This window comes from Canis aureus, chromosome 34 (genome assembly GCF_053574225.1).
Source record: "Canis aureus isolate CA01 chromosome 34, VMU_Caureus_v.1.0, whole genome shotgun sequence".
Taxonomy (NCBI): domain Eukaryota; kingdom Metazoa; phylum Chordata; class Mammalia; order Carnivora; family Canidae; genus Canis; species Canis aureus.
Window position 1 is genome coordinate 5087826 of NC_135644.1, and position 23778 is coordinate 5111603.

General features: G+C 41.7%; 1 protein-coding gene and 2 long non-coding RNA genes across 7 annotated transcripts in view; 2 read left to right on the forward strand and 1 right to left on the reverse strand.

The window, feature by feature from the left end:
- DNAJC10 (DnaJ heat shock protein family (Hsp40) member C10) overlaps positions 1 to 20666 on the reverse strand; it is a 77965-nt gene extending 57299 nt beyond the window's left edge. The window contains exons 1-3 of one of the 3 annotated variants that reach the window (XM_077883048.1): positions 20512 to 20666; positions 15860 to 15935; positions 303 to 652 (exon numbers count right to left, since the gene is read on the reverse strand). In XM_077883048.1, the coding sequence (XP_077739174.1) occupies positions 303 to 506 (204 nt within the window). In that variant the 5' untranslated portion in view covers positions 507 to 652; positions 15860 to 15935; positions 20512 to 20666. Of the gene's footprint in view, positions 1 to 302; positions 653 to 1903; positions 2021 to 2607; positions 2760 to 15859; positions 15936 to 20511 lie in introns of those variants that run through there. The other 2 variants (XM_077883047.1, XM_077883049.1) reach the window with 2 other exon arrangements.
- Positions 3028 to 11974, forward strand: LOC144304511 (uncharacterized). 3 transcript variants are annotated; one of them, XR_013371458.1, is made up of 3 exons: positions 3028 to 5571; positions 6462 to 6573; positions 9707 to 9844. It is a non-coding gene; the product is annotated as an uncharacterized LOC144304511 (long non-coding RNA). The 3 variants fall into 3 exon arrangements; XR_013371457.1 differs by lacking the exon at positions 9707 to 9844 and adding an exon at positions 10503 to 11974 and having other exon boundaries at positions 3028 to 6573; XR_013371456.1 differs by having other exon boundaries at positions 3028 to 6573.
- Positions 20667 to 20685: 19 nt separating the features above from the next.
- LOC144304514 (uncharacterized) lies at positions 20686 to 23398 on the forward strand. The gene is made up of 3 exons (XR_013371464.1): positions 20686 to 20818; positions 21684 to 21724; positions 23142 to 23398. It is a non-coding gene; the product is annotated as an uncharacterized LOC144304514 (long non-coding RNA).
- The last annotated feature ends 380 nt before the right edge of the window (positions 23399 to 23778 follow it).

A 23778-nucleotide genomic window follows, 5' to 3' on the forward strand; every position in this document is an offset into this window, starting at 1 on the left:
TGAAATAGCTGATCTTAACTTACTTTATTAAAAAAAAATACTTGAACTACTTCACAGACATTATTTGTCAGCTTTGAAATTAACCCCTGTAACGCAACTGTTGTAAATCAGTTTTCAAATTTGGTATCTGCATTCTTCGCACACTGTTCTCAACTAGAATGTGTTGCTGCTTCTTAGCACAGAACTTGGATTGTGATGTTTTTTTCTTAACCATTTTGAGTACTTATTTGAAATTTAAGTATGTATCAAAAGCTTACTAAAATACATGAACTAGATACATTTAAAAAGAAAATTTTACCTACCGGGTTTTTATCAGGATGTAGCTTCAATGCCAATTTCTTGAAAGCTTGTCTTATTTCTCTACTGCTTGCAGTTTTGGATACTCCAAGCAAACTGTAAAAATCCTGATCTGTGCCCACTAAAATGGCCATATACACTATTAGAAAACAGAGAATGACCCTTTTCAAGTCTCTGACATAGTCATTTTTATTTAACCAGACTCCCATTCTTTTTCTTACACAAGTTCTGATTTAAGTGAACATTAAGATACGACGCTGGTTCCAGTTGATATGATATGCAAGATCGAGGACTTCTGTTCACTTTACTCCAAGAGTGAATCGAGCATCATGAAATGGCCTCCCAAAATGTCAATCTAAAGAGAAGAAACCAGGTCGTTAAAATGACATTTCAAAAAAATTGCAGTAACAGTACTAAATAAACATGATCAGTAACATAATCTCCATTCAATGGCAAATCAGGGTGACTGCCTCGGCGCTGTTCCTTGGGGGCTCCCTTTCCTGCTTCCAGATCCAATTTGTGAAGCCACTCAAGACAGGAGGTGAAAGGGCAGCCCGGGTGGCCCAGCGGGTTTAGCCCAGCGGTTTAGTGTCGCCTTCGGCCCAGGGCGTGACCCTGGGGTCCCGGGATTGAGTCCCGGGTGGAGCTCCCTGCATGGAGCCTGCTTCTCCCTCTGCCCGTGTCTCTGCCTCTCTCTCTCTGTGTCTCTCATGAATAAATAAACAAAATCTTAAGGAAAAAAAAAGATAGGAGGTAAAAGGTGGTATGTAGTTGTAGCTAGAAGACTTCAAAAACAAGCAAATTCAATGATTTGCTATAATCAGCACCAGCACACCAAAAAAGCTTGGGGAAAAGGCTGTTTCCTTCCTTCTCCTATCTAGCTTAAGCACTGTTCTTTTGTATTATCACTTCCTTTTCAGCTACTTTTTTTTTTTTTTAAATCACTTAAAGCTACATTGTTTTAATTTTACTCAGATTTCACTGGTAGGAAATATTCTTTGGAAATATTCTTCGGAGGGGCTGGCAGGAAGCATCAGGGCCTTTCAGTCTTTTTCATGTAGCTCTTCCAACAACGGCTCGAGTTTTTATCCTCATAGTAGACAACACGCTTGGTAGGGACGTTTTTTTCCGAGTTTTCTCAACTCAGAAGTAGTAGTAGATACTACATCCAAGGAGAGGCTATAATGACAAGTTAACAGTGTAATTTTACTGCAAAGTTGACGTTTGAGATAGATATAGGGGGGAAAAACCCTAGAAAAGGAGATGAAATCAGTGACCTTGACATGCTCAGCTGTACAGGGTCTATCACCTCCACTTCATCTGATCACAAAAGACCTCAGACTGCTTTGGAAAAGTGTCACCTCCTTAGGCATTCTCGGCTTCTCTTTCCTTGTTTATATATTAGATTTTATGTATTTATTCATGAGAGACACAGAGAGAGGCAGAGGGAGAAGCAGGCTCCATGCAGGGAGCCCACGTGGGACTCGATCCGGGACCCCGAGGTCACGCCCGGAGTCAAAGGCAGACGCTCAACCGCTGAGCCACCCGGGGATCCCTCTTTCCTTCGTTTAATTCCAAGTGTCTCTGTCCCGATTTTTCTCCTTACCTGAGAATGGTCCTCGGCTCACACCTGACTCCCCCTTTTCACGCAACCAAGACGCACCTTTGCGAAGTACAGTGATGGAGGGTGACAAGTGTGCAGGCTAGACCGCAGGGGCTGGGGCGGGGGGGGGGGGGGGAGAAGGTGCCTTACGCGGGGACAGGTGCCTGGGGGCAGGTACGTTGGGGGACAGGTGCCCAGGTGCGCCGGGGGACAGGTGCCCAGGTGACAGCTACCTAGGAGGGAGCCCGAGGACAGGTGCCCAGGTGCGCCGGGGGACAGGTACCTAGGAGCGCCGGGGTGGGGCGGGGGGCCAGGTGCGTTGCCTGCCGGCGGTCGTCCCCCGCGGGGGTGTGGCCGGCGGCTCGCGGGCAGGTGGCCGCGCAGGCTCGCAGCGGCCCGGCTCCGGCCGGGATGCGGGAGACGGAGGACGGGAGGCCTCGCGCCGCGGGGACGGGACGGGATGGGGACGAGGACGGGGACGGGGACGGGCGGCCGCGGGACCCTGGGCGCCGGGGGCAGGCGCGGGGAGCCGGGGTCGGCAGCGGACAGGACACGGCGCCCGGCGGGGCGGGAAGGGGCGGACCCTCCGGGCGGACCCCCCACCCCCGCCGTCCCCCCCGGCGCGGACCCCCCCCCGCCGTCCCCCCCGGACCCCCCTCCCGCCCCCCCGGCCCCCCCCGCCCGCCGCCGGCCCCGCTCCTGCCCACCTCGCCGCGGCCGGGTGGCCTCGTGCGGCTACTCCCCCATCCTCGGGCCCCGCCGGCGGCCCCGCCGACCGAGGCAAGCTGCGCGCGGACCAAGCCGGCCCCACGGCCCCCCACGGCCCCCCACGGCCCCCCACGGCCGCCGGCCGCCGCCTCGGGACGCGGGAGGAGCGGCCGCCGCGGCAGCGAGGAGCGGGGCGGGGCCCGGCGCGGGGCACTGTGGGAAGGGCGCGGCGGCCCGGGCGGCGCGGGGTTAGGTTGACGTGGCCGTCCGCGCGGAATCCGGCTGCGGCTCCGGCTCCGGCTCCGGCTCCGGCTCCGGCTCCGGCTCCACGCCGCGGCGGAGAAAGCCGAGAAGCGCGCGCCCCCGCGCCCGAGCGGCCGGCGCCGGCGGCGAGCAACACGCAGGACGACGGGGCCCGCCCCTTCCGGCTGCGGTTGCCATGGCGACGGGGAACCCCGGCGGGCGCGTCGCGGCGGGCGGGCCTCGAGAGGCTCGGTTCTTAAAGGGGACGCACCGCCGGGAGCCTTTTCCGGGCTGGTGGGTGGGAAATTTCCGGGGAGAAGGGCAGCTCGCTGAAGTGACGTGGGCTACGGCGGCCTGGGTCTGCGGGGCCGAGGAGGAGACCGGGGAGGCACGAAACCAGCTGGGCGTGGGGACGGAGCCTTCCCCTGGACTGCCTGGATTCCCGGACCCCGAGCCAGCCTCTCCGTCTCACCTTCACCTGTAAGCGACGGGGGGCAAAAAGCCTGCAGCTGCGCACAACAGCTCAAGTAGCTCCATCTGCAACCATCAAAACCAGAAATGCATGATGAGGGAGCCTGCTGGAGACCTTGACCGCAACATGTAATAAATCCTAGTTTCGTGGGTAGGACAGCCAATGTAAGCTCGTAAAGAACCGATTGATCAACCCATCGCTGAACTGATACATCAGAGGAAGAGGAGGAAGGAGATGGACAACGGCAGAAACATTACAAGAGCCTAATTTTTTTTTTTTTTTGAAAAACAAGCATTTGTGTTTATTAACCAAAGGGAGAGGAGTCAGAGCGGTACAGACTCCTACTAGTCCCTCCTGTGGTCTACCCTCCTGGGTCGGCCAGGCCGCCACGGGCCTGCCCCCACCCACTGGGAACCAGGGCCCACTGGGAAAGGAAGAGGGAGTCCGCAAAGGTTAGGGGCCAAGGAAGAAGGAAACAGAACCGCTAGGTCTGCCTAGTAAGGACAGGTACCTATCTCACAGGTAGTAAGATCCTTTGGTCCTTCACTGTCAGTGGACAAGGTGGAGTGCCCGGATCCAAACCCTCAAGAAGAACCAGGCAGGGCTCCTGTCAAAGCCCCTGCATGTGAGGAGGGTAGAAGGTGGCCCAAGGTCCAGAGGCAACTCTCTCCAAGGTGGGTCCTTGCCAGATGGATGCTGGCCCAGCCTCTGAGTTCTGCCTCCATGCCGGGCTCACACAAGGTAGCAGCCTCTGGTCTGCCCCAAGCCAGGGAAATGATACTGAAGAGGTCAAGGGGCCAGTGGGCTCCCTAAGATCTGTCCTGTGGCAAATGCCAAGTCCAGTGGAGGCCTAGCCCTCAGCGGCTGGGGTATCCCGTGCTGGCCGCACCCCGTAACCATGTACCAGGACCTGGTGTAAGCACACGTGTGTTATGGTCCTCCGAGCAATCTGGTATTACAGTGACTGTTACTTCACCCATTTCACCTTTGAGGAAACTGGGGTGAATATGTGATAGACCTGGGATTCACCTGTAAGCAGCCCGGCTGCAAAGACTGTGATTTTTTTTTTTAAGATTTATTTATTTATTTATTTATTCATGAGACACACACACACACAGAGGCAGAGACACAGGCAGAGGGAGAAGCAGGCTCCATGCAGGGAACCTGATGTGGGACTGGATCCCAGGACCCCGGGGTCACGACCTGGGCTGAAGGCGGCGCTAACCGCTGAGCCACCCGGGCTGCCCCAAAGACTGTGATGTTAATTATTAGCCACACTGTGTGTGTGACCCAACAAAACCTTTAGAGTAAGTTGGAAAGCAAAGCAAAACACTGGAGAATCAAGCAGAGACCAGATCACAGCGGGTTTTATGCTATGATGAAGAAAAAGCTATTTAAAGCTTTTAAATAAGAGACTGAGATTGTATTTGTGATTGTTCTGGTAGCTACTGGAAAGTGAATACAAAGGGAACCAGGTGAGAAAGGAAGAACGGTTAGAAGAGGGCTAGAGAAAGTCAATTTGGCAGGAGATGGTGATTGATTGGATACGGGAAATAAAAAAGAGGAAGGATCTAAGGTTACTTCTCGTTTTGGTAGCTGAGTACATCCACTGAATGAGAATCTGGGAAAAAATAAAGGGTTCTGGTTCCGGGTATATCTATTTCAAAGTTCCTAGATTACGTCCGAATAAATACATCCAGCCTAAGACTCATGGGAAGTGTCTAGACTGAAGGAAAAACATTGGAAATTATCAATTAATCTGTGGTAGTCAAACCATGAATATAAATAGAAAGTATGCTGTAGAAAGTATGCAGAATAAAAACTGTGAGTGAAGGATAAAATCTTGGGGAATTCTCATATCAAGATTGTTGCACAGCATAGGAAACCTCAACAAAATGAAAAGATAGCCTATGGAATGGAAGAAAATCTTTGCAGATAATATATCTAATAAAGGGTTAATATTCAAACTATATAAAGAACTTATACAATTCAAATAGCAAAAAAATAAAAACCCCAAATAATTTGATTAAAAAATGAGCAGAGGATCTGAATAGATATTTTTTGAGAAGACCTACAGATGGCCAACAAGCATATGAAAAGGTGCTCAGCATCATTAATCATCAAGGAAATGCAAATCAAAACCACAATGAGATGTCACTTCATACCAGCAAGAATGACTATTATAAAAAGACAAAAAAATTACAGGAATTAGCAAGGCTGTGGAGAAAAGCGGACGCTCATACTATAGGTGAGAATGTAAATTGGTGTAGTCACCTTGGAAAACAGTATGGAGGTTCCTCAAAAAATTAAAAATAGAATTACCATAGGATTCAGCAATTCTACTTCTGAGTATTCATCCTAAGGGAGGGAAAAACATTAGAAAAGATATATGCACCCTCATATTCATTGCAGCATTATTCACGATAGCCAAGATATGAAAACAACCTAAATTTTGATTAACAGATGAACAGATGAAGAGAATGTGGTATATATGTAAAATGGAATATTAGCCATAAAAGAACGAAATCTTGTCATTTGTGGCAACATGGATGGATTTTGAGGACGTTATGCTAAGTAAAAAAGAACACACAGAAAAAGATAAATCCCATGTGATCCTACTTATATGTGGAATCTAAAACACATATGACACCAAACTTACAGATACAGAGAACAGATTGTTGGTTGCCAGAGGCTGAGAGTAGGGGGTGGGTGAGATGGATGCAGCAAGCCAGCAGGTACAAATTTTCATTTATAAAATATATGAGTCTTAGGGATGTAATAAACAGCAAGGTGACTATCGTTAATAACACTAAAATGCATGCTTGAGAGGTACGAAGAGAGTAGATGCTAAAAGTTCTCTTCATAAAAAAATTCTCTTTCTTTATGGGATAGATGTTAATTAGACTGTGGTGATCATTTCACAATACGTATAAATATCAGGTCATTATAGCATTATATTGTCTATCTGAAACAAAATAATGTCAATTATACCTTAATAAAAAATTTACAAATAAAAAAAAGTAAGCTCTATGAAGATAGGATTTTGAATTATTGTTTTGTTTGTTTGAATTATTGTTGTATCCCCAGGTGCTCCTGGCACATGGTGGGTACTAAATAAATATTTCTTAAATGTAACAGATTAATTTGAGAACAGGGTTGAAAAAGAAGACCTCATAAAGGAATCAAAAAGGAGAAGATCAGAGATGTACAAAGAGACCTAAATGTCCAGGAAGTTGTAAGAGTGATTCAGGTAAGACAGTGACTACACTTGTTAATTCTTCACAAGTATCACGGTCTTGAAAGTGAAGAGAAAACTGAAGAATTGGTCCTGACTGAAGGAGCTAAGGAGTCACGACAGCTAAGGGAAACGGTAGTTGCAGGCTGGATCCTGTTAAGACATTATCGGGACAACTGGCAAAGCCTGAAGGGAAATGAGGATTAGAAGGTACTAATGTGTCAATGTTATTTTTCAGATTTTGATGATTGTGTTGTGGATTATAGAAGGACATTCTTCCTTCTGTAAAAGCACACCACAGTTTTGGGGGAATAATGGGAAAACATGTCTGCGATTTACTCAAAAGGCTGCAGGTCTTTTTGTTCCTCAAACAGTCCTTATGCTTTAGAAATATAAAGCCTATGTATTTGCTAACACCTCTGCCTCAAACCTCCCCCAATCCCTTGCCCACATTCAATGAATTTTTTTTCATTTTATTTTATATATTTTGGCAATACCTTTTCAAAACCTTTGCACCCAGGACTAGATCAGTTCCCCATTATTCATTCACACAGCACTAAGTATTTTCCCTTCATAATTATGTTTGTTTTTATAATTGATTGATGTGCCCCCCCCTCCCATTATCCTGCTTCTCCAGGACAGAGCTATGTCTTTGCTCACCACAGCATCCCAGGGATCTAGCCCAGGGGACAATAAACAATTTATTGAATAAATGGACTGTTTAACTCATCCGCCTCTGTCCCTGCTTCTGACCCACTCTCCTTTATCTGCAGCCATTCTTTCCCATCCTCCTCCTCTCCTCACCTTGGTTTAGCTCTGACACTGTGCCTGTTCCACCTGATGGCTTTTGGTCTGAATTATTCAGAATGGGAAAGGGCCATGATTATGTTTAATAATCACTTAGCTATAGTTTGAAGAATGTATTGTAGGAGGGCGATAGTAAGTATAGGAACACTGGCGAGAAGACATTGCAGTGGCCTGGGTGATAGATGATGATGGCTTGGACTATGACGGAGTTAAGCACAGATGTAGAGGAATGAATAGATTCAAGAAAAAAGTAAGGGGTAATATGTAGAGAGAATTTGGTAATGAGTTGGTCATGGTGGGGAAGAAAAAGATATTTGGAGACCCATTCCTACTTCAGAGAATTGACATCAGGGATGTCCATCTGCTTCAGGGAAACCAAAGCCTTACTAGCCTCAGTAGAATAAAGCAAAACTTGATACAATAGTTCTATCATATATGCATGAGATATGTTATAACAGGGGGACTGTTTTGTTTCTTATTCCATCTGGGGCATTGGTACTCATCCAAGACCAGTTCATGTTTCTTCCGGAAAACAAATTTCTATGAGCCATTCAAGCATATTTGAGCATTTCATCCTCTATTATTGCATTTATCACACCATATAGTAATTATGTTTCATTGGTTGTCCTACTATAATGAATTCTTTGAGATCAGGAATCAGGTTTTATTTACTTTTTTCCCTCAATGTCTAGCTAGAACAGTGCTTGGCACCTCTTCAATGCGTGCATTATGATGGAATGAAGAATCAATATTTATCATGTGCAAAGAGGAAAGAATAGCCCTTTGTTCCTAAAGTCATTATTATCTGGCCTTGAGGAAGGAACATGAAGAACACATATTCACATGTAGAAACATAATATAATAAATGTCAAAAGAGTGGTATAAACAATATGTTCCATAAGGAATCAATTTTGGGCTCAAGTGCTCAGAACAGAATGAGAGTACAGTGTGGGTGTTTCTGAATTTCAAAAAAATGCCTAATAAATTTGAAATTTCAGGACAGGTAAAATCTTTGAGGCCATGGAGTTCTTTCTTTAAATTCATAGAGGAGGAAACTAAGGCCCAGAAAAGTTGATGTGTCACCTGCTGAAAGACACTGAAGTGTAAATGGATGAAATGAGAATATAAGCTGGGTCTTTTGTTTAAGTACTTGGTGTAAAATGATAATGATAATCATAATAACTAAAACTTACATGTCTCGGGCACTATATCAAGCTCTTGTATCAACACATGTAATTGTCATAACCACTCTATGTGGAAAGCACAGTTATTGTATCAATACAATATATCATGATATATTGATCATGAGACATGATCATTGTCTCATCAATACAATTATAGATGGAGAAACTGAGGCTAAATACTTAACCAATGTTACAGTTAGAAAGTGGTAGAAATTTGGATTATGGGCAGTCTGGATCTGTAGTCCAGAAGGAACACCACAATTAATTAATTGAAATATTTTTGACAGCATTTACTTAAGTTAAACAAAGTGTTATTTTCATATAACTTTTCATAACAACATAATCACCTGTCATAAGTGCTTGATTTGGGGGGTAAATTGTAATAGCTCATTAGGTCAGATCAAATGTATACAAATGAAGTAGTTGATGTCTTAAAATTACCCACAGCATCTACTAATGGAATTGATATTTAATATATGTGTTGTATTAGTTGTATTTAGTTGAATTTGTGGTGTCTTAAATCTCCATAATAATTACAATCTCAAATTTTCATCTCCAATAAATAGGTCAACCTTTAGCTATAGCCGACCTTTTAAGCTTATTTCCCTACATCCCAATTATTTTGACACTACAGTTTTTAGTGTTAAAAAAGGTCACGTGGTAGGGTGGTGCAGTGGGTTAAGCATACAACTCTTGGCTTCGGCTCAGGTGGTGATCTCACAGTGGTGAGATCAGTTCCGGTTGGGCCGGGCTCCGTGCTCAGTGGGGACAGTCTGCTTTTTGAGTTTCTCTCTCCTTCTCCCTCTGCCTCACGCCACCCCCTGGTGTGTTCTCTCTCTCTCTCCCTAAAATAAATAAATCTTTAAAAGAAAAAAACGTTATGTGGTAATTAAACCCTTAAAACGAATAAGTTAAAATAAAGCAGACATAGGCATGTACACACATGTATACACGTGTACATATAAAAGTAGATGTATATATATATATATATATATATATATATATATATATATATATATTTGTAAACATTGGTTTTTCTTGGCACTATTTCCTCCATAAATACTTGCTAAATATAACTGAATGCAAATAAAAAAAGCAAATATGGACTGACAGGCCTAGTGAAATATTTTCTTTCTATTTTACTCGATAAACAATAGGGGACAAGGAGATCAGAATATAAACTGATAAAAGGTGCCTGCCAGCCTAGCTACATCCCAAATCTTTGAAGATGATAGAGAAGTTTATTAAAAAAAAAAAAATCAACATCGTTGTTGCAGAACAAGTGCCTTCCTTAATGGACCAGAAACTTTGAGGAATCCCTGAAATGTAGAAGACAGAAGGTGTTGAGTCGACAGAAGAATTCACTGAACAAAGCACAAAAAATGCTATAAAATGTGAGAATGGATTGGATGTAAGGAAAGAAGAAAATGACATGACAGTGGGGGAACTTGTAATGTCTGTTGGTCGAGGCATTGCCTTTAGAGTAGCTATGCAGGCTGGCCCCTACATTGGATGTCCCCAAGACTATCCCCGGGTTTGATGATTTACTAGAATAAGAATATATGGTACTCATGGCTAAGATTTATTATAGCAAAAGGGAACAAAGCAGAATCAGCAAAGAGAGAAGGCACATGGGCAGAGGCTGGAGGAAATCAGGTGGAGGCTCCCAAAGGTCCTCTCGCAGTGGAGTCACCTAGGACACAGGACGCCAGCCATGAGCTGTGGTAACAAGTGCAAAGGGTTGTAGGGTCTCTACAGAGGAAGCTCAGTAGAGACTAAATAACCAAAGTGTCTACTGGGAGCTGGACCCGTGGGCATCCTTCACTTAGCATGCACCCACATTCCAGCCCCCCAGAAGGAAAAGAGATGTTCAGCATGAACTATATTGTTTCTGGGGTTCCGATACAGTGAGCCATGCTTGTTACTTAAGATTTTTTTTTTTTTTTTAAACAGGAAGTTGTTTATTAAGCAAGTTCCCAGACACCAGGCAAGGACCAATCTTCCAAGCAGGACTTTCAAAAAATAGCAGTCTCAGGTTTGCTATGCTAACTGTCTCCTGTGTAGCCTCCTCTGATCACCCGCTCCAACCAATCAAGTAGTACATCATGGACACAGCTTCCGCCAGACAGGTACAATGAGGTTACAAGCATCTGTGAGGTGTCAAGGAAAGGCCCTGGTTTGCCAAGAGGAAGAAGAAGATGCCACATTCAGAAAATTAATGATTGGCACAAGTCTCCCAGCAACCTGTGTTCCCTTCCTTTGTGAACACAAAGGAGACTGTAAAGGGCATAGGATTAGCAAAAGGAGCTAAGGTGTGTACACAGAGTGGGGTGTGTGCATCCCAGGAGGTGTACATTTGATTGTCTGGGGGTGGGGGCAGGGAGAAAATGCTTTACCCCTTTATTTTTAATAAAAAATGATTTTCAAAATCTAACTTGTACTAACATGTATCACTTGTACGTTACTAGAATATACAAAATACAACTTGTATTACTTGTATTACTTGGAGTCAGGGATCCAGAACCCTGATCATGACAGAGGGACTAATGTTTTCCCAATTAAAATCCTCACAGCTCCAAGACCAGGATACTTTTTCTGAACCTGATGTCTGGCCTTCTAAATGCCTGGGTCCTTGCCCAGAATGTGATAGGCAATGGAAGGCCCCCATTACTACCACTTCTTCCTTAGACATTTTATCACAAGCCTGGTGTGTTCATTGTCTCGTCACTTGACTTTGTTCCTTCAACAGTTGACACACAAAAAAATTAGGGCATCTGGGCCAGCATTCCAAGGTCTGCAGATAAAGGCCTACTCTAGAAATGAGGAAGGCCCAAATAGGGCAGCATGACTAGCTTTGAGGATCGAGAAGGATAATTACTAACATTACAAGAACTAGTCCCTTGAAGTTCCACGTTTCTGAAACAATAAACTTGCTGAGAATATCAAGACTGGGGAGATGGATTGTCAATATTCCACGGCTGTTATTAAGGCCTCCAAAGGAGTTGCGTAAGACGTGAAGCAGAAGGATAAGGGTGAACCGGAACTGCAGGTGAAACTACTAGTTGAATATTTTTGTGGGTGGAATGTGCAAAGAATTTCAGATAAAGTAAGACCAAGCAAACGGATCATTTGCCTAATCCGCTGCATTCTTTAACTAGAGCAACACAGGCTGTCATGCAGCCAGGGTGTACACTCTGCAGTATGAGACAGAGCATGCTACCAGGGCACTACATAGAGCAAGAAGAAGGGGAAATAGAAAGCTGGCGGTCCTTATTATCATCATCTCTGCTCCACAGTTCCATGAATGTGACAACCTTAAATCAGACCAAGCAAACAGATCCTGGGGTCCTGGAACCGAGTCCCATGTCGGGCTCCCTGCATGGAGTCTGCTTCTCCCTCTACCTGGGTCTCTGCCTCTTTCTCTGTGTCTCTCATGAATAAATAAATAAAATCTTTAAAAAAAATAAAGCATTGAGAGGATGATACTGTTTCCTTTGGGGCTATCTAGGAACTCTCCAGTCGGACATGGATTACCCTTTTGGCCCAGGAAATAATAAGGCAGGCCTTTTAGCATAGGATCCTATGCGCATATCACCTGCAGAGTATGTGGCAATAAAGTGCTGGGAAGGTGCCTGAAAAGGACAAATTTCACCAGTCTGCTGCTCAGCATGCCATTGTAGCCTGGCTGGACCTTCTGCTAATGGTTTATCTGCCCTGGGTACATCTCCTCAAAGGTTTATCTGTTTTCAATAATCTTCTAGCAATCCAGAAAATTGGGGACATGAAAGTATCTGGAGTGGAACAAATACAGAGCAGGACCCAAGCCCACAATCCCTCCTCTTCTTTCCTACCCTGACTAGATCAATGAGTTAGGAATCCCAGACTGCATTCTGTGCCAGTGGGTGGAGGGACACCAACCTAGATGCAGTGCCATCTCCTGACCCAATGCAGCGGCCACCCATCCGTGTAATATATTACACTTCTAGATGCAGACCTTGCACTTATGCAGACACTCTATTGCGTGGACACTGCACTTACGCTTATGACACACGCACTGCACTCATTCTTATCTCTATGAAAGGTAGGAGAATGTGGTGGCAATAGGGGAAGTCCTAGATCCCAGAGAAATTGATTTATGGTTTGGTGGATTAGATAATAGTTTGTGGTTCAGTGTGAATTTCATAATCACGTGGTAGCCCGTGGTCAGGCATTCACTCTCTGCCAGGCTCTGATAGAAAACTGATGATTGCTGATGTTGATGATAACTGCTGCAAAAGGACACCATTGCCATGTAACAAAACTCTAGGGACCTAGGCTGTGATTTTCCTAGTGGGGCATATCGGAAGCACCTTATAGTATTTCAATCTGCCAAAGGCCCTTTTGGTATCATTGGATCTATTGGTGATAAGATCCAAGAGATGGGACCGTCACATGACAGCTTAGAGCTACATACTTCAGACTCTTTCGTAATTCAGGTCCATCTGAACACGCCAGTCTACACGTTAGTTGGTAAGCAAGTCGGAGTAATACGACTATATATTGTAGATACACTCTCTCCATAACTTAAGAAGCCATCAAATGTTGAACCTCTTCCTACATGATAGATACAGCAGCTCGCACCATTATACCGTTACGCCATCTATGCCGCTCATACCATGATGACTTAAAGCAACTCATATCATTACACAACTGAAAAAGAAATATTCTAACATGTCCCGGACCACTGGGCCTCTAGAAACTTTACCAGTATGGCAGGGTCCTGAAGTTTATCTCCTGTTCTCTGGCACATGGAGGCCTTAGCAAGCCTTGGTACGTTCTGCTTCTCTGTTCCAATCCATATGGATCCAGTATGATCCAATGGATCCAGTTGCAATCCAATGGATCAGTATGACGGTCTTTTCCTAAAGAGGGAACCTGATCCTATCAGAATGATCGAATTCCTTCCAAACTCTATTATGACAGTAAGATCTTTGACATAGTCCTGGCATAAGGTAATAAAGACGTGCTGTGCCGGGTGGTGTCAGGTACATGCAAATTGCTTCGCTTTCTCATATACAAGTAAAACACCTAGCATTTAACAGGTTAATTACTAACTGCATATGAGGTGCCAGACTGTGCTAGATTTTTTTCAGCTGAGAAAATATATTTGAAAATGTATCTGTCTTTGGCATTCCCATTTTATTCTCCCGACGGCCCATGACTTTTGCCTTAGCAAAGGGAGCAAGTTAAATGAGAGCCCTGCAGGTCTCAGGCCTTTAATAGTGGTTTTATGTCAAAATTCACCCCGAGATGTAACTTCACTTTTGGTTTACTTGCTCCGTGTCTGTGGGAGCAGTTTCAAATGCTTCCGTTTGGCCCTCGCTAGCATGAAAGCCCTGGTCCCCTCACGGAGGCAATGCTGGGACGCTGCCAGTTACTACGCACGACCAGCTAAAGCATACATTCGAGGACAGGGAAATAACCATAGGACGGTGCTCGTCCTCTTGGGGCTACTATTAGACTCAGGCTACCCTCTGTGAGCCCCACTCTGCTTAGCGGATTATGGTGGCATTTTAGGTTTCTAGGGATCCACAAAAACTCAGAATTACTGTATAAAAATTCCCAGAAGGTCTGGTTGTTTCCCTTTCCTAAGGGCTATGTCAGTCTGGACAAGGGCCCTGGTAGCCTGGGGCAGGCTCATGGGGGAACACTCAGTATATTTCTGCTCTCCTGTTGCAAGTCTCTTCCTCACTTGAGGCCTCAGGGGTTGGTTCTATCTGGGAGCTAAGCAAGAGTGTGAATCTCCACCATAGGTAACTTATTTTTCTGTCCAGCATATCCAGAGGTTTTCTTTTTTTTGAGACACAGAAAGAGAGGCAGAGACACAGGCAGAGGGAGAAGCAGGCTCCATGCAGGGGAGCCCAATGTGGGACTTGATCCCAGAATCCCGGGATCATGCCCTGAGCTGAAGCCAGATGTTCAACCGCTGAGCCCCCCAAGACCCCCAGAAGTTTTCCTTCTATATATGTCAAACAGTACCCCTAATTCCTGCCTATTGTTTATATTTCTTGGGACCTGATAGTCAATTAGCCACTGTTACAGATCACTGCAGGTCAAAATACCTGATTTTCATCCATCTCTATAGTAATTACACCTTTCTATCCCTGCTAGTTCAATCCTACCGTCTGGCCTCTACAATTTTGGGACCTTATTGTTCTCAACGAGATCAACAACTCATTTCTATCTCAACGTTCTCCACCAGTATTTCCAGCTGTTAGAGCTCTTCAAGGTTGCTGGCGTCCCCCCACCCTCACCCCAGTGTACTTATTAATACTTTGGTGAAGTTAATGTTCTTTTGATCCTTCTGAGGGGGCGGTTTGGGAGTGACAGAGCACGTCGACCATCCTAGATCCCCTTTCAACTTCTCTTTTTTTCCTGAGCCTTTAGACGGCTTCCCCTGTAGTATTCCAGGAAAGTTCTGACATTCTGACTTCATTAACCGAGAGCCATCATTTAACCTAGGCTTCAATTAGCAGGTACTGAAGCCAAAATATTAAACATGATGTCCTTGAGGGGGAGTGCACTTATGTAAGTGAATTTGGCTCTACTGAGTTGCATATTCTAGACCTCTTGGTATAAATATTTATAGAACTCATCCTTCTATGTGCTTCCCAGCCTCTGGTCAGTAAAAGTTGGAAGTTCTAGTAGTTTTTAAATTTTTATTTATTTTTTTATTGAAAAAATTGGAATAACTTTGATTTATAAAAAAGGCACAAAGATAGTACAGAGAGTTCTTATATATTCTTTATCTAGGTTCCCCAGAGATTTATACCTCACATAATCATGGGCCATTTGTGAAACTCATGTTTTAACTTTGGTACGACACCATTAACTCTACTACAGACTTTATTTGGATCTTGCCAGTTTTCCCACTAATAATTGACAGTTCTTCTATCTCATTTTGTGTGCACACTATTTCCTGGGGAAACAGGTCTTGTACTGCTCCATCTGGACTATGTTGGGCCTTGAATGAATAAGTCCTAGCACGTTATGGGCCTATAATGAATGAGTAGTAGCATAGGGGAGTTCTGGGAGTACCACTATGAGGAACCCAACACATCCAATATACAGGGGTAGAAAAGGGAAAAGATAGCTTCAATAAAAATTCACATTTGTAAAAAAGTACAATGGGAAACACATGCACGCAAACATATATATCAAAATTTTGAGCACATATCATACCCTTTTGGATGTGAAAAGCAAAGCAGGAAAAGTAAGCCCTATGAATGGTTAGCCAATGTGACAGCTCTCTAAGACGATCTCCTTTTTACCTTATTCTCCACGGTTCCTCGACTTTCTAGGAAAGGCTCCTTTCCTATTAACCTCTATACCACATCTGAGGGGCCACTGAGAAGGAAAAGTGAAAAGAGTGAGCTTATTAAGGATAAAGAGAGAAAAAAAATAAATTGAAAACCAGGAAATAGCTAACACAGATGAGAGGATAACTATAAGCCAGGCACATTGCAAGTACTTCTCACACAATAATCCGTTTAATTCTTACAAAATCCTCAGAGGTAGATATTATTGTGCAAGTTTTACAGAGGGGAAAGTGAGGCACAGAGAAGTCACTAACTTGCCCAAGGTTGGACAGCTAGTGCGGATAGAACTGGAACTTGAACCTGGGGAGCCTGGTTCTAGAGTCTGCACTTCTGCACAGGGGTAATGCCGGCATCATAGAATGAATTGGGAAGTGTATTCTTTTCCTTTATTTTAAAGACACATTAATTTTATTTTTTCTTTATATAATAGAAATCACTGTGGGGCAGCCCGGGTGGCTCTGTGGTTAGGCGCCGCCTTCAGCCCAGGGCCTGATCCCGGGTGCCAGGATCAAGTCCCATGTCAGGCTCTCGGCATGGAGCCTGCTTCTCCCTCTGCCTGTGTCTCTGCCTGTGTCTCTGTCTCTCTCTCTCATGAATAAATAAATAAAATCTTAAAAAAAATAAATTGCTTTTAAAATTTTTTTGCTTCTCAAACTTCAGATGGAAGTCTAAATTATTGATTTATTTCTTTTTCTAGAATAAACACTTAAAGCTAGGAGTTTCCTTTTCTTTCAGCTTTCTGAGATATCATAGACAATGTTGTAATATATTTGTTGGTATATGTATACATTATGAAAGGATTCCCACCACTGAATTAATTAACATATCTATCACCTAATATATTTATCGAATTTTTTGTGTGTGTGAATGCATAGGTTCTATTCTGTTAGCAAATTTCAACTACACAATGCAGTATTATCAATTATCGTCACTCTATTATATATTAGATTGTCACTTACCCATCTGATAAATGAAAGTTTGTACCTAACAGCCTCTCTCAATTATCTCCATTCCCCAGTTCTGGCAACTGCCATTCTACTCTCTGTATCTAACAGTTCAAAAAAAATTTTTTTAATTCTACATAGAAGTGATATAATGCAGTTATTTGTTTTTCTGTGTCTGGCTTATTTCACTTAGCATAATGTTCTCTAGGTTCACCCATGTTATTGCAAATGGCAATATTTCCTCCTTTTCAAAGGCTAAATGATGTTCCATTGTATATGTATGTGTGTGTGTATCATATTTCCTTTATCCATTCATTCACTGACAGACACTCAGGTTGTTTCCATACCTTGACTATTGTGAATAATGCTGAAATGAACATGGGAGTATATCTTTTGAAGAAAATTATTTCCTTTGCATATAAATTCAGAAATGGGATTGCTAAATAATGTTAGTTCTGTTTTCAATTTTTTTCAGGAGCCTCCATACTGTTTTCCATAGTGACTGCACCAACGATAGCTGTGGTGAGTGATAGCTGTGGTGAGCACATGCTCATGTACCTTTTAAGAACTGTGGCTTTGTTTCTAGTCTCATGAATTTACGGATGGCATGCCACATTGACCCTCAAGAGCCACATGCCTTGAGCTCCTGTCCCTTGGATGGAAGTCTTAAAGTCGGGATGCTAGATATATGGCCCAAACTCCTCATTTCTCAGGGAGAAGCTGGAAACTGGGCGATCCCCCCTGATTGCATGGTGCTGTGCCAGGGTAGGGGCCAGGGTAGGGCTTGTGGTGACAATGTGTCTTAGCTTTTCTTGCCCATCTTGATGTTGGTACTACTCTCTCATTTTCCCAATGTGTAGGAGTCCATCAGTAGTTTCTGGATTTATTTCAGAGGGAATTTTTCTGTATGTAGCTGTATATTTGGTCCATTTGTGGGAGGAGGAAAGTTCAGGAACCTCATGTGTCACCACCTTGGTCTCTCCTCCTCCTTCAATTTCTTTCTAAGTACAGTTTTTATCCTATAAATTTTGATATATTGTGTTTTTATTCTCACTCAGTTCAAAATATTTTCTGATGTTTCTTGTAATTCTTCTTTGACTTATGGATCATTTAGATGTAACAAGGAGAATCGATTAGTGCTTACGTCAAGGAATTGTTGTGAAGAAGTAAATGGCCCATTGTCAAAGTGATGTGTGTAGGAACAGTGCCTGCCACGTAATAATTGTTATGCAGTAGCTTTTGTTGTCACCTCCAAATTTATCTTTGGGTTTCCTCATTCTGCTTTAAGGAGAAATCTAAATTGTCTCTTAACTTTTGCTAGTATAAACCCTGCTTAGTCTTTCATACTCCTTTGTTACCACCAGTGTGGGATAGGAATACTTTGAGGGCCCAGGCTTTCTTATATTGCTAACAGGTACTTGGACTCTTTAATTAATCAGATTCTGTAGATAAGAGGAATAACAATTTGGTTTTTATAACTTTTGTTTGCTTTAGCAGCCATGTGCCCTTTAAAATGCTGTGACTAGAACAGGAGAATGAGAAAAGAGTATGTGTGTGTGTGTGTGTGTGTGTGTGTGTGTGTGTGTTTTAACCATATTGCTTCTTAGATTGTCTTTTTCAAACAGAAAAAGTTACTTTGGCCGCCTTGGAATATATTACTCATAACTAGTTTCAAGTTAAAGGCTCTCTCCTTCTTAATGAATTTATTTTATACCAAAAGAGTTGTTTTTTTTTTTTTTTCACTAAATGCTATTTCCAGGGGTTATTTCATTTTTCTCCTCAACATTTTGAAACACCAACCAGAACTGAATGTGCCTCTTGCCCAAATTAATATATTCAAAGCTAAGATTACATAAAAATGTGAAAACTTCATCTGCACACTAATATGCAAAAAACCATCCTCCATGTTGAGTAAAGATGCTAAATCAGTAGCACAGAATTCTCTATCCCTAAGTGAGGGAATAGGATTTCAGGGAAGAAAGTGGTCGCTGAAAGGCTCTTTCAGATTTTTCAACCTGAATCACTGTTCCTGTTTGTCTAGATACAAATGCCTAACCTGATGATGATATATTTTGGATTTTTCATACCTAACAGCCAGCCTCTCACATTTTGATATAGGTTTCTATTCTGTTCTCCAAGGAAGAGTTCCAATTTTTAGAATAGACTTTCAACAAGAAGTATTAGATTGAACAATTCTGTTGGCATAACTAAGCACACAAACTTGGTATATTCCCTCTCAATAGTAGTGGATACTTTAATGCAGTTTATTCCATTTATAAGAACATTTTGTAGCATAATAATGGAATCAGCAATAATTCTGCAGTTAAATATAACTGTTTAATTCTATTGTCAGACATTTTTCATTTGAAGACTTAGTCCTCATCAAGATAAATTTCTATCCCAAAGACCTAATCTACTCCTTGTAAAAATATCCTCTTTAATTAGTTGAGTAACTTCTTTTTAAAATTTATACAACTAAAGGGCAGATTGTCACCAAATTGGTGGCAACAAACATGCTCTCACTAGGCCTATCCTTCTGTTTCCATTATTACTGTTTTTGTTCAATTTGTAAAAATCTCAGTGAGCCAGCAAAATGCGCCACCCACTAATAATTAGGTAAAATAAGTTGCCAAAGTATCCTGGGGGAAAAAAAGGCATCTTTCCAGTGGGCAAGACTTCATAGAATTTTTGTTTGAAAAATTATTATACATGATATTTGGTCCTGAAGATAATTGGAGATTTTGCATTTTTTTCTGAACTCTTCAAGGTAAACACTGAAACTTTTATTTGATTTTACTTTTGCTTCATCAATTTGACAGTAGCAAAAGCAAGAAAACTACCAGGCTGTAGTTTGCCATATTCTCTAGGACATACTTGAAGGAAAAAAAAAATCTTTAAATACTTCAATTAATCATCAGAACATGAAGTATGATCTAGGGACTCTTGGGGACCCCAAACTCTTTCCATATATCCAAGAGGTCAATATATATAATATTATCATATTATTTCCATGATAATATGACATGTTAATTATTTATAAACTATTTTCCTAATAGGAAGATGTAAATTGTCTATAAATGATTTTCATAATAGTGAGTTATTAATTATGCTTTGTTTACTCTTATTCTGTTACAAGTATCCAGTGAAGTTTTCCATAAGCTACACAATGTATCATATCTACAGTAGGCTAAATATAGAAACAGGTATAAAAATCCAGCCCTCATTTCTAAGGGCCAGACATTAGACAGGAATATAAGGTATTGTCATCTTTCCGATTAATTTTCTTTAGGGAAAAATTTCATAGACATGTTAATATGTAATGGGTTTATTATATTTTAAATGAATTAATAAATATTTTAAGTTTCCTAGTGTAATTTCTAATGTGGTAAATATCAGTAGGCATGATGGACTCACAAAAAGATCTTTGAAGTCCTCAATAATTTTAAGTATGTAAAAGGGTCTTGAGACAAGAGTTTGAGAACCACCAATCAATCCAATTGCCAAGGAAACTTCCTACTCTTATTCTATCCCAGAAATTGTGCACGTGGATTTTTACTTAACGATTTTACTCGTTTTAATGACCTCAACTCCATTTCTAGTTCATGTGGCCCATGCCTCCTTCCTCTCCCCACTTTCTAGATTCACTGCTAAATCAATTACCTTGGATCCTGAATTTTTAGAGTCCTGAATACTTGTAGCAATTTGGTGACCTGAGAGGCAAAATTCCTTGATAAGGTATGAGGAGATAAGAGTACAAAGAGTAAGCTTCAAAGACCTGAAGTTTTGTAACTGGTAACATTTCTCCTGTAACTCCTACATTCATGTAACCAGGACAACAAGAACTGACCAGGGCTAGAACCTTACCATCCATGGGTGGTCTATAATACGTCAGACATTCTATTAGCCACTTTGTCTTTTGTTTTTAATCCTTACAGTTTAGAGCTACGCATAATTGACTTATTCATGGGTAAGGACCTGTAGGTTTGGAAATGATTTGTTCAAGACAAAGTTTGTAGAGTTGGGATTCCTGGACCAGCCTCATTAGTGCACAGGCCAGGCCTTTCAATTCTTTTTGTGATGTGTCTCCTTACATTTTACACTGAGGGAGGTCTGGACCATAATAGTCATTTAATAAATACATTTTTGTAGAATGGAGAAATGAATTTGACCCCACCTAAGAGTTAAGTTCTGCTTAGCAGTTTTAGGATTCCTTCTCTTTTCTCTCAGATCGTTTCAGCTCTCTGATCAGAATCAGAAATTCTAAATGTTCCCTCTGCTCATCAAAGCATTGTAATCAGAGATCTTTTAGCAGCACGGAGAGTCACTGACCTTTCAAAGGCTGAAAAAATTAATGAATAAAGATGGGCCTGTTTCTTCCAGAATGTAAATTGGAATTAGTCTGAAAGGAACTTAAAAATAAATTGCCACTGGGGTCTGAAGAGCTATTAGATATAAAGACCCCTCCCCGCCCAAAAAAAGACTAAATGTCAAGTAGGACTTTTTTTACATAACATGTAATATCTATCCTGAAATATTTTCCCACACCCCCTCCTTTAAAGAAATTCTATCTTGTTTTCACTGTCTGTCTAGAACAGTTTGGTTGGTTCAATTCTGCTTTAACAATTGGCTTAAAGTACATGAACAGTTTCATGTCATTAACTTTCATCTCTATTTGCCATTATAACTTGAAATCTTAAAAAGTAATAGTTATGCTTCAAGAAAGTACTTTGTGTGACTTTCCTATATCTGAAAGATCACAAGGGAGAGAGTGAATAGTTCACGCAAATCCAAACTGATATATTTTAACTATCTACTTACTTTATTTTCAACAGGATAGGACTTCAATTTAAACCAGTTACATCAATAGTAGCAGGTGAGTAACACCAGCCATGCTGCTCTAAAGAGTTTAGGCTGATTCAAAGTAAAAATTATTAAGATGGCATATGAAAATAAGTTAAGATAAATCTAACTAAGAAAATTACTTTAAAATTAGCTTTTAGGATGCCTGGGTGGCTCAGTCAGTTAGGCATCTGCCTTCGTCTCAGGTCACGATCCCAGGGTCCTGAGATTGAACACCACCTCCAGCAGGGACTCTGCTTCTCCCTCTCCCTCTTCCTGCCATTCTCCCTGCTTGTGTGCGCTCTCTCTCTCCATCAGATAAATAAATAAAATCTTAAAAAAAGGAAAATAGCTTTTAAAATTATTTCTCTGATTTAATACCAATTCCTTATTTATTTCCTTATTCAGAAATATTTTTATAGCTTTTATAATTATGAAAAATAAGACAATGAGTATCTATTTCCTCTGACCTCATCTTTAATTCTTTGCACATATTTTATGATGTGCATCACACTTAACCTCCTGTGCACATTTCCTCTCCCTCACTACAGTGCAAGCTCGTAAGACCAGAGAACATACCGTTCATCTTTGCATCTCTCACTAAAAGCAGTATGGTATTTTGCATATTGTATACGTCCAATAAATATTCATATGAATAAATTATTACTCACCACGCATGCTAATGTATCTCTCACATTAATTCTATATTGGATTCTTTAGAGAAACCTAGACTCTAGAGCCCCAAATTTAATTGAGTTTTGCTTAGATTTTGCTTATTTCTTTGTAGTCTTTAAGTGAGTGTTAACATAAAATGCAAGAATCTCCTAAGCAGTAATTGGAATTGGTCTTATTAGAATTGTCTTGGCCAGTTACCCTTGCTGGAATAAAAGTTCTGTTCTTTGATCACACCCTGGAGATTGCATCTCCTTTGTCATATCTTTGACGGGGGCCTAGAATCACAAGACAGTGAAAGTGAATAGGTAATCTCAGACCAGTCTAGCACTGTTTGTCTTTTGGGCACAGGTTTAAAAGATAAGCACGCTTTCACTTTTAGAATGAAATAAGATATAACTAAAACTGGGCCGAGAGTAAACACAGTACTAGTGTCAGGAGAGTTTTTCATTAAAGGAGTTTTTCCTTTAATGAAAACTAATGAGGGTATGTATTCCATGGATAACTTTTTTTTTTTTTTTTTTTTACTGGGAAAATTCCCCAGAACTAATTTGCCACATGTTGTATTTTGGAGACCGCTAAGTCATGAGAGTAAGGTATCCCCTCAGCGCAGCCAACCTGAGTTAGCCACTAATTTTTGTTCTCGGGAAATGTGACTTCCTATAAAAGAACTTGTGTTGTTAAGAAGAGTGATAGGATGGTGATAAAGAAAAGTAGTTTTCCTCATGAGAAGAGAGAGTTGGAGAATAAAGTCTTGTCCCATCCCCCCCTTTTTTAAGGAGAAACATGGAGCCAGCAGGACCAGCAGCCTGAGCACCATGATCAAGAGCAAGATCACAGGAGAAGGAGACAGACTCGGATTTGAATCCCAGCCGTGCCCTTTCAATTAACAAAGCGATTAACCCCTTTCTTCCTCATCTGTGAAATAGTCATAACGATGGTTTCGTAGATTGTTTTGAGAATGATAAAAGGCCATGTTTTCAAAAAGCATGGTACATAATAAACATTTACGGATGTTAACAAAGGAAAAAACAAACGTTCTTTCTACAGAAACATTCTTACAGCAGAGAGTGGTATTTCATCATGCTATTTTAGCTTAGTGGAAATATCTCGTAAGAGCCTATCACTGTCATCAAAAAGCACTCTGAGTAACCTCCTATGTTCTCTTGCTTTTTTGAAGATGAATTAACTCACCAGATAGCAAATATGATGCAATATAAAATCATACACCTGTATTCTTGATTTTAAATCAGTTTCTTGTCAAAAAAAAAAAAAAAAAAGCACCAACTAGGACTTTATTATCCCCTCAGGGAACTGATAAGATCAATGTTCAGAAACTAAAAAAAAAAAAAGTAAGAAAAATTCAGTCCTGAATTTGGTATATTTACCAAAAGGCAGTACCTTGGCGGTGGTGGT